The sequence below is a fragment of the Lepisma saccharinum genome, chromosome 30 (assembly GCF_977018435.1).
Source record: "Lepisma saccharinum chromosome 30, izLepSacc3.1, whole genome shotgun sequence".
Lineage (NCBI taxonomy): Eukaryota > Metazoa > Arthropoda > Insecta > Zygentoma > Lepismatidae > Lepisma > Lepisma saccharinum.
Genome location: NC_139258.1, coordinates 15,873,675 through 15,888,528, shown reverse-complemented (window position 1 = coordinate 15,888,528; position 14,854 = coordinate 15,873,675). Strand labels below are relative to the sequence as shown.

The 14,854-nt window shown below is 40.3% G+C and overlaps 1 protein-coding gene across 2 annotated transcripts in view; it reads left to right on the top strand.

The window, feature by feature from the left end:
* LOC145982048 (immunomodulatory peroxidase-like) overlaps window positions 1–14,854 on the top strand; it is a 115,396-nt gene that overhangs the window by 56,690 nt on the left and 43,852 nt on the right. For both annotated transcript variants that reach the window (XM_083115631.1, XM_083115630.1), the window contains exons 3-4: window positions 8,534–8,707; window positions 11,139–11,356. In XM_083115631.1, coding sequence (XP_082971757.1) covers window positions 8,534–8,707; window positions 11,139–11,356 — 392 coding nt within the window. The remainder of the gene's footprint in view (window positions 1–8,533; window positions 8,708–11,138; window positions 11,357–14,854) is intronic.

Here is a 14,854-nt window from a genome sequence, read left to right as displayed (position 1 = left end):
GTTTCACACCGTAGCGACACAAAAGGCCGCACAAACCTAATCTTCAGGCGACACGGTGTGAAATCTCCCTTATTAGGCCACTGTCATTGTCACCTCAAAGTAGTAGCTCTTGTTGACCACAGAAAAAATTATCCTCAACCGGTGATAATGCTCCTCAGTTTTCTTCTCTCTCCTATATTTTCTGTGCTTGTTCACTATACAGGAAACACCTTACGATTTGATATACACAGGACATGTACTATGTAGACATTTTAACCTAAAATCGGTTGAAGTCAAGGATGGCTAGGTGGCTTAGTTGGTAGAGGCCTGATTTGGGTCCTGGCAGAGCCTGCAATTACCGCCTAAAATGTCTACATATGCAACATCATCTTTCTTTCTCTTCTCGACATTCATAAAATTTTCGGCTGTCTCTTTATGGTAGTTAAGTGTTTGAATGTGTTTCGAACCCAGTAGGCTTAAACAAAAGTATTTTTTTATACCATGAAATTCTCGGACTGCTTATACGAAATTTAGTTCTGGCAAAACTAAATCATCATTCAAAACTTTAATTTTCAGTTGATCTATGCAGTTTATTTCTGTTTTAATAAACCACTCCAATATCCGGTATTGCTGAAGTATTCACTTTAGAGAGAGACCTTTATCTCTTCGGCCCTCGAACCGTGCTAGCGCTACACTGAGGCCCCGGAAGTTCCGCTGTCGTCAATGTCTTCATTTTCGTATCACTATATCTTATAAAGCAATCAGAGGACGCTGACTGATCTGATCATCAATCGACTGTGTGAATTGTCACACTTACTTCTGAAATCTCATTAACCGATTCTCTGTACAGATCAACCGAAAAATTGAATCCGCGTATTTACATCCTCATTATATTCTAGAACGTTCCGCAGATAAAACGATTCGTTAATATCGCCAGTACTTGACTCCTTCTCTCATTCAAGAACGTACCCTCTCCCGCCTTCCAGAGATTAGAAATCACAACGAATCGCCCTACGTGTGGCGCTACCTTTGTTGTGCAGCTTCCAAATGCTGACAATTTTCTACATAGTGCTCAAGTGCGCTGCGACAACACCGAAAGCTCAAGAAAAGTGTACGTGCAATATTATCAACAACAGTTTTATAGAACATTCTCCGTCTTGCCTCGATAATTGTCTATCTCCTTAAATCATCGTCACATTATTCAAAATGCCAAAAACCTTATTTTATCTAGTGTAAAATAAAAAAAATCATGGGGGGGGGGGGCCTCGAGCCACCTCAACCCCAGCTTGGATACGTGCTATTAACAGTGACAGGGTTATAGAACATTTTCCATCTTGTCTCGATAATTATTTCTCCCAAATTATCATCACATTATTCAAGAAGCCAAAATCCTAATTTTATCTAGTGTAAACAGAAAAAAAATCCTGAAGGGGGCTCGAGCCTCCTGATTCCCACCTTGGATACGTGCTATTGACAATAATAGGGTTATAGAACACTCTCCGTTTTGTCTCGATAATTATTTCTCTCAGATTTATAAATTTATTATCCTCACATTATTCAAGACGCCAAAAATCTAATTTTATCTAGTGTAAATTGAAAATTTCCTGAGGGGGGGGGGGAGCTCGAGCCATTAACAATAACAGGGGTATAAAACATGCTCCGTCTTGCCTCGATAATTATTTCTCTTCTTACATTATTTTCACATTATTTAAGAAGCCAAAAACCTAATTTTATCTAACGTAAACTGAAAAATTTCCTGGGGAGAGGGTCGAGCCCCCTGTGCCCCATCTTGGATACGTGCTATTATCAATAACAGGGTTACGGAACATTCTCCGTCTTGCCTCGATAATTATTTCTCTCCTTAAATTATTGTCACATTATTTTATTTCACACCACAAGAAATCAAAAACCTCATTTTAACTAGTGTAAACCTAAAACTTTCGAGGGGGGCTCGAGCCCCCTAAGCCCCCCCTCTGGATACGTGCCTGCAGTAGAGTACAATAAGGAACACTCACGTCAGCGGGTGAGAAACGTCCGACTGAATCCTCTTGACTATCAAAATGAACCTCAAATCCACCTCTCGCCTAGTGAACATTTCAGAGTGGAAAATTTTCTACCAGTGATTGATCAAATCACCTCATCACTCGCAGACAGGATTTTCCCTATGAAACTGTCGCAAAGAGGTTCAGTATTCTAAATAAACTTGCAGTGGCAACTCCATCACAAATTACATCTGCAGCTCGCGAGCATCTACGAGGAGTATCTGGAACCCTCGCTAGAGAATGAGCTGATACAGTTTGCACACCTAGTAAGCAGTAGCAATGTCAAACATCAGGAAGACATCCCAATGGAACTGTCTATGTATAATATTGTATGTAAGTACACGTTCCGCAGTACATTTCCCAATGTCGAAATTCTATTTAGAATTTATTTGGTCTTAATGGTAACAAACTGCAGCGAAGAAAGATCTTTCTGAAAAATGAAATTAATGAAAAACAGACTTCGTGCTGCCATGGGACAGGATCGCTATCCAATCTTTGTTTATTAAACATTGAACATGAACTTCTTCGTGAATTGGACTTCGATGATATAGTAGATGAATTTTCGGCGAAAAAGGCAAGAAAAGTGTGTCTACTATAACACTTTGGGAATTTTCTTGAAGACAGTGTAGTTTCTACAATTTCCACAATGAACCTGTCGGTAATTGTCCAGTAGATGGACCGTGTATATGTAGTGACATGTTTACTCTTAATTGTAAATAATATAATTTATAATAAATTATGTACGTAAGTACAGTCCACTGCTCAGTTCTCTGTTTCCGTCTGAACCCCCTTAGCATTTACCATATATTGTAGTTACGGTGTTAGCTCTACATAATATACTGTAGACATTTAGACTCAGAATTTTCGTCCTTTAACTTTATTTTACTTCGCTATTCTCCCTGCAAACCTATCTGCGATATGTTCGATTGTGAATGACTACTGATTCTAAAATCAGGTCTACCATTTCAACTGCTGAAAATTGATGGTTAACATATTGAGCTAATAAAGCTCCTAGTAAAAAAATATTAAAAAAATGGGGGGCCCCCACCAAACATTTTGCCCAGGGGCCTCCACAAACCCTGAATAAAACAGTGATATGAAATGAGGTTTTCCTTTTGGCAATTGAATTTTCATCAAGGCTTTGCCCCCTCCCCCCCAATCAGAGGGTCTGCACACGCTTATGGGTCACAGGTTAGATATCTGGTGGAAGCATGTACTGGTGCAGAACTGTAGGTCCATGGACGTTCGTAAGGAGGAAAAGGGGCCACCGGTCTTTCCATAGCCCAAGAAAACGGAAATATGGTAACACCGTGGGATTAAACAGTGGTTAAGGGTGGGGACGACGACAGTGTCACCTGTTGCTCACACGAATTGAAGAGCCAGATTGAAAAAAACATGTGGTGTACAGGCCCGTAGCTAGAACTGACCTCCAAGAAGGGGTGGCTCATTGGTTATCAGGGGGGGGCTTTGTGAACCAAGTCCATTTTTCAAAAGTTTAATAGTATTAAATGAAGGTAAATTGAGGACTAAAAGTGGTAAACGTTGTAAGTGCCAAAAGCGAAAGTGTTGGGAAATCGCATCGTTCTGCACATCAGCCCGTAAGAACGTTCGCACTAGTGACCTCTTTACACGCCCTTTGAACTACTTAGAGGGCTACCAGCCATTTTCCACGTTTACCACATTATTAGGCATGGCACATTTCACAGTTTAACGTGGAAAACTGTGTTTGAATTCTTTTGGCACTTACAGCGTTTACCAATTTTAGTCTTCAATTGTGTGTGTCGGGGGTCATTAAGTTAAATTAAAATATAAAATTTAGAAATATACAAATACTAGTTTTTTTCTACATTTTCTAAAACATGCATACTATTTTTGATGATACAGATATTTATATCATACATGTTAAAATGTACAGTCACGGACACTTCTGGGTTGTAATGACCTAATTTACTTTCAATGGAATCGCTACAACGCAGAAGTGTCCGAGACTGTACAATATTCACTTCAATCATAGTGCCTACCGTACATTCCACCCCCCGGCCAAAGCAATAAAACTTAGCATCTGTTGACATTTGACGCAGGTGTGGAAGGAATGTCAAACGAGAGACTGCAACAGGGGCAGGGAAGGTACAGATAAAGAAGGCTCCCTACGAAAGAACTTTCTAAAGTTTAGAGAATCTTCCAAACACTTGCCGCTGCTTAGACTTCTGCTCATAAACAAGATGAACGAACGAAGTTGTGAACAAATTAATATATTCTGTCTACATTTTCACTCTTCATCTCAAATTAGAATATAAAATAGTTTTACCTAGGGGGACTGGCGACAGTGCCAGGGGGGGCTGGCGACCATGTCAGGGGGTGGCTAAAAAATTTCCAACAATGAGATAGTGAAAATCCACATTCGCAGCAGGAGGAGACCCTTCATCATCAGCAACTCAGCATATTCCGTGCCATACCCCAGCGGTGCATAATGGGACATCTATGACGAGGCATTTGTGAAAGCAATTCGATTGGATTGAATTCTTTTACTTCTCTTTTCTACCACGTTTTCTAACAGGACATCTTTACCCTCGGACTTTCTTACCCGCTCAGCAAAAATATCCTAGGACAGAACTACCCCCCGGTAAAAATATCCTAGGACAGAATTACCCCTAATAAAACGATAATTTTATGATCCTCCGTCCTGAATTAGGGTAAAAACGTCCTAGGACAAGTTTACCCCCTACCCAAAACATCGATATTACGTGGTTTTGTGGTGAAAGGGGGTAAAAATATCCTAGGACAAGTTTACCCCCCTACCCAAAACATCCTTATTAGAGTTTTGTGGTGAAAGGGGGTAAGAAAATCCTAGGACAAGTTTAACCCCTAATCAAAACATCATTATTAGAGTTTTGTGATGAAAGGGGGTAAGAAAATCCTAGGAGAAATTTACCCCCCTACCCAAAACATCCTTATTAGAGTTTTGTGGTGAAAGGGGGTAAGAAAATCCTAGGACAAGTTTAAATCCTAATCAAAACATCTATATTATGTGGTTTTGTGATGAAAAGGGGGGGTAAAAATATCCTAGGACAAGTTTACCCCCTACCCAAAACATCGTTATTGCGTGATTTTGTGGTGAAAGGGGGTAAGAATATCCCAGGACAAGTTTAACCCCTAATCAAAACATCATTATTATGTGGTTTTGTGATGAAGGGGGGTAAAAATATCCTAGGACAAGTTTACCGCCTACCCAAAACATCGTTATTGCGTGATTTTGTGGTGAAAGGGGGTAAGAATATCCCAGGACAAGTTTACCCCTGCCCAAAACACAGTGGCGTATACTGGGTTAAGAACCTGGGCTATCGCACCATATCATAGTGTTCGAATGGGCAAAAATTTGTTGGTGGGGGCGTTTTTTTTTGTAACTCATTTGGGGTGGCGGGTTGAAGTGATGTGACTCTGTGATTAAAAATATATACCTCATAAATAAAACATGGAAATGTACACTGTCAGTAAGGAAAGGATTTCAAGAATTTCATTCTTATTTGCATAAATAAGAGGCCCATATTGTGAAATATTATGTAGGCCTATATACGAGAATAAAAATAAAATTTCAACCTACCTATTTTCACGATTTTAAGTTCGGGTATTCCTTGTTGGCGCAGTGGTAACGTCGTTGCCTTGAAACTAAGGTGTCCCGAGTTCGATACATGGTGGTTTAGATACCACTTTAACTGTAGGTCCGATCCCCATTAGCTTATCTGTTCATAAAGTGGACATAGAAGAAAAATCTACAACGATTTGGAGCTTATCGACATTCGTAAACCGAATAGACAGCTTGTTAATTATCTCCCTCATTTCAGTTCACTACACAACACAGCACACATCATTCATAAAAATACAATCCACTCACTACTGTATTCACACGCTGCCTCTAAATAAATTCCACGCATCAAGACCACGACGCGATCTAGACTAGAACTGCTCCTTGTCATTTCGGTAATTTTTAGATGCACTCATAAACCATTCCCGCTCAGCCAACAATTTTCTACTCCCCACTGTATCTCTAGTTGTTTGAAGGTCAACGACCTCTTTTTCAACTCCTCTGCAAGCGTTCAATGATGTTCCTGTCCCTGCCATATGACACACTTTCCCCTTGCCTGCGATAATTTGGCTTCAAAACCCCCCGTTCCTGGGAAAAATTGGTTTTCAACATTGACCCAGACTGTTGAGGAAGTTCAGAGGGTTCCCCCCCCCCGCCATATGCAACCCTGTTCTCTCTCCTGTAATAGTTTGGCTCCACAATTCCCCGATCCTGGGGAAATTGCATGCTGGGAAAAATTGGTTTGCAACATTGGGCCCGTTCCGAAAGTCGCACGAGTTTAACGCGTTAAACGAGTTATGGTAACTGGCCGTTCCATAAGTGCTTCCGTGCGTTTCGTGAGTTTCATTATGCTGTCCCAAAAGTCGCATTCCGTGCGTTTCGTGCAAGAACGAGATTCACCAAACGCACGGGCCAGGAGGCTGGTTTGTTCCGTGAAAATCGTCTGCTCCTTGCAGACAAAGCGCGTGCTGATGGATTCAAACTGTACTAGTTTGGAAAATGTATTATAATTTTAACAGATAGCGATATGAAGCAACATGCACAAGACGAGTATGCCTTGACCGTTCTTAGAATGTGATTAAAATGAGTAACAGTGGCCATAATAGAGTTTATTTTTGCTGTAAGGACATTCCTTCCTCTGACGCCATGTGGAAACTTTCTCTAAACAAAACGCTGCGCCTGCGCTTTCGCCTAAAGTGTCCCATAAGTCCGTAAAATAAATGGTTTCACCAGATTTACGAGCCCAGTTATTTTCGTTGAATGCGTTCGTTTCGTTAAGACTTTCGGAACGCACCCATTGATCGGGGTCCTGTCAAGCTTGACCATGGTGACCCCCGCGGAGTTGCTCGCCGGTGCTGGGCCAGGCGTCTCGCGAATTCAAAGAAAGCGGGCAGTGTTTTCAACTCCTCTAAGAAATCAGGTTCATCTTCTTATTGAAATGAATAGTTTATGCACATTTTCTGATATATATATTTTTTGTGTATTTTATTCACTGAGTCTGGACTTCGAACATGACCTAGATAGCCCCGAAAATATGCCTCTGACTTGCAGGTAAGGTGAAGTTCCTCATGCACACATGGACGTCTGCAGGATTTTTCCAGGAGGGGCAAAGGAGGCATATTTTCCCCCAAATAGTGATGCTCCCTCAAGAAACTCGGCTTCAGTCTGAATTTATCATATTCCTTCAATGCCCTTAAAAATAATTGACATAAATTACTGTGACTGAAATTAAATTATGTGTGAAATATATACTTTTTAGGTGGACATTCATTTTCCAAAGGGGGGCGGCCCCCCTTCTGGACACCCATGCCCAACCATATAGCACTGTGCCTTGAAGACACATTTAGGGGACGTGGAGGTAGGGCACAACATATTCTCGATGTTTTTCATTTTGGATGTGATGCAATCAGCACCATGCTCTGGCCACTTTTACTCCCCAGGGTTTCCCCCCTCCCCAGGTACCCATTGATTTGAGGCTGGGTGAGCCACAGAGCCACTTTATGTGGGGACAAGGCTAGAAAAATTCAGACCATAATTTGCGATTGTGCGAATTACTCACTTTGTGACAAATTAAGTATACTGTTTTTGGTATTTATTAAAATTCAGACCTTAGATCACCCATTCCGGGAATCGAACCTAAGTCTCCCGTGCGGCAGTCAGATGCCCTACCTACTAGACACCACATATCAATGTTTCATTTTATTATCTCTTGCCTTGTCAAATTAAAGACATTTTCCGGAGCTACCTTCAAGTGAGACACGCTGTATTTTCTCAGCCACACTTCCAGTTCCAAATTGGATACCAGCAGTGGCCAAGATGACAGAGGTCCATGGTTCGAATCCCGGCGTTAGCATGGGTGTTCTTTATGAATGTCCCTTCATCAACTTCATAAATATCATCACTCATATTCATATTCGCGATTAACCAAATGTGGTAGAAAAGCGAAGTAAAATAAACCAAATCAATCAGTAGTTGGATCGCCCACAACAATGACGTCTACTGTTGTTCAGAGGCGCTTGTGATTCAGGTAGGTTTTTAATGACTTGCCTCATGCAGAAAGGTATAAACACCAGAGTTCAAAACATTTGTGGCATAGTGAGGCATCTCATTTTCTAGCTAAAACATGCATGGATGATGTTTTATTGAAAACCCAGCTGACTTCAAGCAAATAAACAATACCTGTGGCGACTAATTCCATAAGTAAATTATTAAGCAAAAAAGGGCCGACCCTTCCTTCGGACTTGGCGTTCCCACCCGAAATGCCCATGCTACGCCACTGGATACCAGAGCTAATATTAAATTGATTTGTAAAATGAACCATGATTTTTCTACTATAAATCACATATGACATTGATCAAAACAATGTGAAAGCACACATTCAAATATTAATAGCATCAACTGTCACTAGTAAAGGTTTAATTTTTTGCAGAAATGCCTATGATGGGTCAGATGTATGCATCACTTATGATGACGTGGACACTGCTTTCCTGAGGGCGAAAAACAAAGTTGGGCTGAGGACACCAAAGGGAGGAGATGTGAGCATCCACGACATTGGCCTCCTGGGAACAGCTCTGCAGGAGACAACTCGATATCTGGCTGAAGAGTAAGTATGACCTTCATCTCACATTACAGTGTTTGACTTGTTACATTTAGGGTTTGGGACTGAGGTGGAAGACTAAATTTGAGAACTCTTTTACCATTTGCATTCTGTAGAATGTTGGAGTAATGAGATATCCATGAAAGTAGCTTGGTCCCTGATCAATTACTGGGGCACAACAGTTGACCTAAAAGCATGGTTGCCAGATCACTACAAGGGAAAAGTTGGACATGACATCCCAAAATGTAGAACACTAATCAAGTCATAGAAAAGTTTATTATTATTATTATTATTGCTATTGTTATAATAATAATAATAATAATAATAATAATAATAATAATAATAATAATAATAATGACTCCCTCTGTCCCATAATTATTGTCCGGTACACTTTTGTTTGTTGTCACAAAATACTTGTCCGATATTCGAACTGTGACATTTGTGTATACAGAAGAAGAAAATGAAACACGGGAATGAGTCATACAATGTTATTACTCAAGGATCAGTACAAGTTGGCCGATCAAGTATCCAAAAAAACATAAATAAAAAGTTACCATTTTGGCATACCGGACTATAATTATGGGACAGAGGGAGTATTATTATTAGTTACTGCTACTACTACTTTATAAATCATAAAATTCAAATTGAATTGAAAATACTTTGGCGTTGTATACAAGTTCAGACTCGAGTTTACTATACACTATCTGGCCATTCGTCACCGGACACCTGGAACGAGTACTTTAATCCGGTTTCAGGCGTCCGTCAGTATCGTGTGGGGCCACCTTTCGCAGCAAGTACAGCCACAACCCTCTGAGGAAGACTGTCCACCAAATTGCGATAGGTTTCGACGGGAATCCTGCTCCATTCCTCTTGCAAAGCGGCGAACAACTCTTTAGTGTTTTTTGGGGGGTGTGGCCTGGCTCTCAACCGGCGCTCCAACTCGTCCCAAAGATGCTCATTCAGGTTGAGATCAGGACTTTGGGCGGGCCAATCAAGTTTTTGCACACCCATATCCTCGAACCACGTGTTGATCACACCTGCCGTATGACATGGGGCATTGTCGTGCTGAAACAGATAAGGACCACTACCGAATTGTGCCCACAATGTCGGTAGCGCAGAATTGTCCAGGATCGTTAGGTATGCATCTGCATTCATGTTTCCACGCACTAACACAAGGGGACCAAGACCATACCAGGAGAAGCATGACCACACCATGATGCTTCCACATGCCTTTGGTGGGGTGTCCGGTGACGAATGGCCAGATAGTGTATATATAGAAACAGGATTCGCCTTTCAATAAACATCTATCACTTTGTTGATGAACAGTTTTTTGTCTTTTTGTACTTTTTCACAATGCACAGATCAATGAGAGTCGGAGACCAATTAACCTACTGTCCTTCATGGTACCTCTGCTCCATGTATTTACGTGCTGAAGGGTACTGTAAAATAGTAACAACAACAATAATGATGATGATAATAATAGTTGCTGTAACTTACGGCCTGTAAGCCACAGAAAACAATATTTTTTGTTATAAAATATCACAATTCCACCATTCGAATCAGAAGTCTCAGGGACGGGAAAGCGCCCCCCTGGCCCCCCACTGCGGGCACCCTTGACACTAATCATTTGTAGTAAATAATGCACATTGCTCGAACATGCTATCAAATAATGTAAAATTGACACAGTTTAAATAATGATTTCTTAAATACAGAATTTCTAAACTTGTAATCAACACTAAACAACACATTTCTTACTACACACATTTTCAGTCTTACTTCTCAGAGAAGCCATTTTTTCCCAAATTCCATGTTTAGTCAAAATATACTTATGAAACTCTGAAGAGTCAAATTCTTTGAAATTATACTGAGCCAGTACAAAATGTTTACAGACTGAACAAAATTTATTTCTGTGATCATCAGCATCTGCAGTCCATTATGCTGACATTATTAAAAATACTCTCAGCATTTTGCATTATGACAGCAAACAAAATATTTCAAATTCCTCTCGGATGCCGGACATAAGGCTAAAATGTAGAATATGTCTGTAAAAAAGAGGACGCCTGGAAACCCTATCTAAAAGGAGGTCCTTACCTGTTTCCCGGAGGGGGGGGGGGAGAGAGTGTAACAACTTTTCTCCTCAGATTTCAGCCAATGTATGGGACTGGTGGCCACGCCCACCATTGTGAGGAAATGTGGGAGCTATGAATGACTAGCATAACTTGGTCATCAAAACCTATAACAATGACTGGGGGTTTGTTGTGCTGACCCCACATCAACCCGTAAGGGTTGTTGTACCACAGGTTATTGTTACAGTATCCTACATAACCAGTGCAAATAACAATTTCTGTCATACTGTGAGAGAGTTCAAGATTTGATGCTGCTTTGCAACCATGTGGTGTTTCCTTGTTAATATGCATTAAGGTTTATTTATTCCTAGGTACAGCCTTTCTAAACATGACATACTGTTCGGTTTTCCACAAATTGACACTTCTAAGACTGTAATCGGCTCCTTCTGCCCCCATTTCCTGCGACGGAAGAAATGCGAGGTCAAAAGGTTCCGAGACTTTGATGGTTCCTGCAACAACCTGCAAAACCCTCACTGGGGTTCTGCCCGCACCCCTTTCCGAAGACTGCTACAACCTAAGTATGGAGATGGTGAGTCTGGGTGGTAAATTCTATAGATGTAATGCTATGAACATCACACACTATCTGTAATATATTGTCTCTATAATTCACGCTGTTATACAGAGTCTCTAACAATGCAATGGTTTTTGCATGAAAAAGTAACTAATACTTTTAATCAATCTTAGACAAACTGAGAGCATGAATCATTACATCAAAGATGTATACAATATACAAGGCATATTCGTAAAGTAAGTACCGTTTGCAAATATTGCCACTGTAGCGATGTAGTCACGACCGTGTGAGTTCTCGCTGACGTCCTTCATCCATTAGCTAACCACAGGCATGCGTGGGAGCAGATCATGCTTTTTCTTCGTAGTTTTCTGAAGGTTTGAAATGTTCAAGAAAATCAATCGGCCCGCTGACTGTGAAATCCAGTCTGTGATTTGTTTTCTCAATGCAAGTATGGTTGAATTGTTGCCTAGAGGACAGACCACCAACAAAGATGCCTTCCGTGACACATTAATCTTGGCTGCATCGTGCAATTCAAAACAAAAGACGCGGAATGCTTAGCGAAGGCATTGTGTTGCTTCACGACAATGCTCGTCCACATACGGCTCAACAAACTCAAAATGTCATCACGTCATTCGGCTGGGAACAATTTGTTCATCCGCCAACAGCCCTGACTTGGCACCAAGTGACTACCATCTCTTTCTTCATCTGAAGAAGAAGTTTCTTGCTGGTCAGCATTTCGACGAGGATGACGACGTCGAAGCAGCAGTGCATGGAAGGCTTTCGTCACAGGCGGGAACATTCTATGATGGGATACAAAAACTACAAAAACTAGTGCCACGCTACGACAAATACTTGAAGAATGGTGGAAACTACGTAGAAAAGTAGTTTAGGGTCTGTAGAATGCAATGCAAATAAAAAAGGTACGAAACTATTTTACTTTATTTTTTACATCGTTTCGGTACTCACTTTCCGAATATGCCTCGTACTATATCAACAAATTTAATTTTGATTTGTGTTATTTAGTATCACTTTTGGCTAATCACGACATGAGTTATGATATGGTAAAATTGATGAAGGGATAGTCACAAAGAAAAACCATGCCCGAACTGGGATTCGAACCCAGGACTTCTGGCATCGTAGCACACTGGGCTTAACAACAAATGAGAAATATATAAGCTAAGAATATGAAGTGAGGGAATGGTATTCCCCTGCTAGCAAAATTTTTACAAAGCATCCAGCTGTGTCATTGGCACCATGTTAAACCATAGGAGCATCCCCCCCCCCCCCCCAGCTAACAATTTTCACTTCAGGTGCTGTATTCAAGTTCATACTGAACTGAAATTTCAGAATTCTAGAAGAACTGTTTCCAAATTGTGCTTCATGGAGCACATGATGCTCTGCAAAGCATCTCCAAGTCTCCTTGAAAAGATTGGAAAAAATAAATGTGTCCACGTGGGTAGAAATTAATTATCTCATGCATTATCCTGTGCATGGATGTCTGCAGGATTTTTTCCAGGGAGGGGCAAGGAAGGTATTTTTTTCCAGGGAGGGGCAAACAAGGCATATTTTCCCCCAAAAATAGTTTTGTTCCCTAAAAAACATTGCTTAAATTTGAATTTATGGTGTTCATGCAATAATTAACACATATTATTGTGGCTAAAATGAAATTATATGTGTGAAATACATAATTTTTGGTTGACTTTCCTTTTTCAGGGGGGGGGGGGCTAAGCACCCCCTTCCGGATGCCCATGATGCTGTGAGCCATAGAAAACATTAGCTGTAGACCGAAATGCATATCTTGCATTACTGCAGTCAGTTTCACTCATCTGCAAGAATGTCAGCAAGTTCCCAGACTGCACATAGCGAAACCAGACAGACAGTTGATTGATTGAGTTGATGCTTATGAACAGTAAGGCTAATCGGAATTAGACCTACAGTTTCAAGTAGAATGCAAACCACTATGTGCCTCCACCGGGTATCCGGGACCCCTTATTACAAAGCAGCATTGAGGCTACCACTTGGGAGGCTCAGAGACAGACAGTGAATACTATATCTAAATCTCAATTTCTAACGAATTTCAGTGGGAAAAAATAATTTTAGATCGAAATTTAAGCTATTTAAAATTCGAAAAATAATTTGTACTTTTGATGCAATAAATTATTGACTAACAACTTTAAAAATACAGCTAGATAAAAATAGCCAAAAATATAAATGTGCCTTTGACATAAGGGCAACGAAAGTGATCCATAATTGAACACATCTTCCAACCACTGGTGCAGAATTTAGTAATAAAAACTTAAATCTTCAAGAATACCTGTCAAGCAAATAAGCCTGGTACATATTGTCAGGTTTGGAAACAGTCTGCACGATTGATGTTTGAAATCACAAAACACACCTGCTTCATGAACAAGTCTACGTCTTAAATTTGATAGAAATATTTGTGTTACAAATGTGACTATTATTTATGTGGGAGATGAATTCATCCATGCTAGGGATGAAAATGTATCTGTTGCCAGGGAGACTTGGGTCTAGGAAGGGAAGCGTTGGAATTCTTGATCCTGTTTTACTATTTTTTCCTGCATTTAACACCACTTTTCTTTACGAATGCTGTGCCAGGGTGGGGGGAGGGGTATGGCACCCACCAACCCAAACTCTTAGCATGACAGTTAATGTAAGTTCACATGGACATCAGATTTTTTAATTTTTTTTTCAAAGTGAGCCAAGCACAGAGTAGGCTGGCAAATCATTTTTAACCCATACCAGTGTTACCACAACAAAAAAGATTCTTTGGTTTGAAATTATCGCATTCCTGTAACAACCCATCCCGGTCTTACTTCTAATTACCAATAACTTAAATTAATGCCATTGAAATGAAATTATATGTGTGAAATGTATAGTTTTAGTCTGACACTCATTTTCAAGGGGAGAAGGAACTCTGTTCCCCTTGCCCCCTCTCCGGAAGTCCATGGTGCCAGACCACTACTGTCCACCACCAATTACGATTTGCTCCAACCAGATGCAAAATTTGGAATATAAATTTTTATTACATGCAATCTCCTCTTAATGATGAATCATATCTTCAAGGTTTCACACACAAAGAAAAGATGCAATCCCTGTTTTCAGCCTCCAAGTTAATGCAAAAGATAGGATATTTTTTCACATGCGAATTTCACATATAATTTGACTCAGACATTTTTCAAGGGCACCAATGGACCATGCCAGTTCATGCCATGTCACTGAATGGCAGAATCCACATCCATCCATCGGCAAAAAAATTTTATTTCACCTGAAGACAAGAGAAGAAGTACTCTTTCAAAATGTAGTGATATACTACACCAGAGATCTCCAAACTCTCCGATTCATGGACCTACTTTCACAGATTTGCCAATGCTTGATGAGCTACCAAGGATAAATTGAATCTTTTATAATTATTTACTGGTTCATAAAATCTTTAAAACGCATTGAAATTGTAATTTTTAATAGATAGACAGACAGATAAATCCAAATAATATAAGT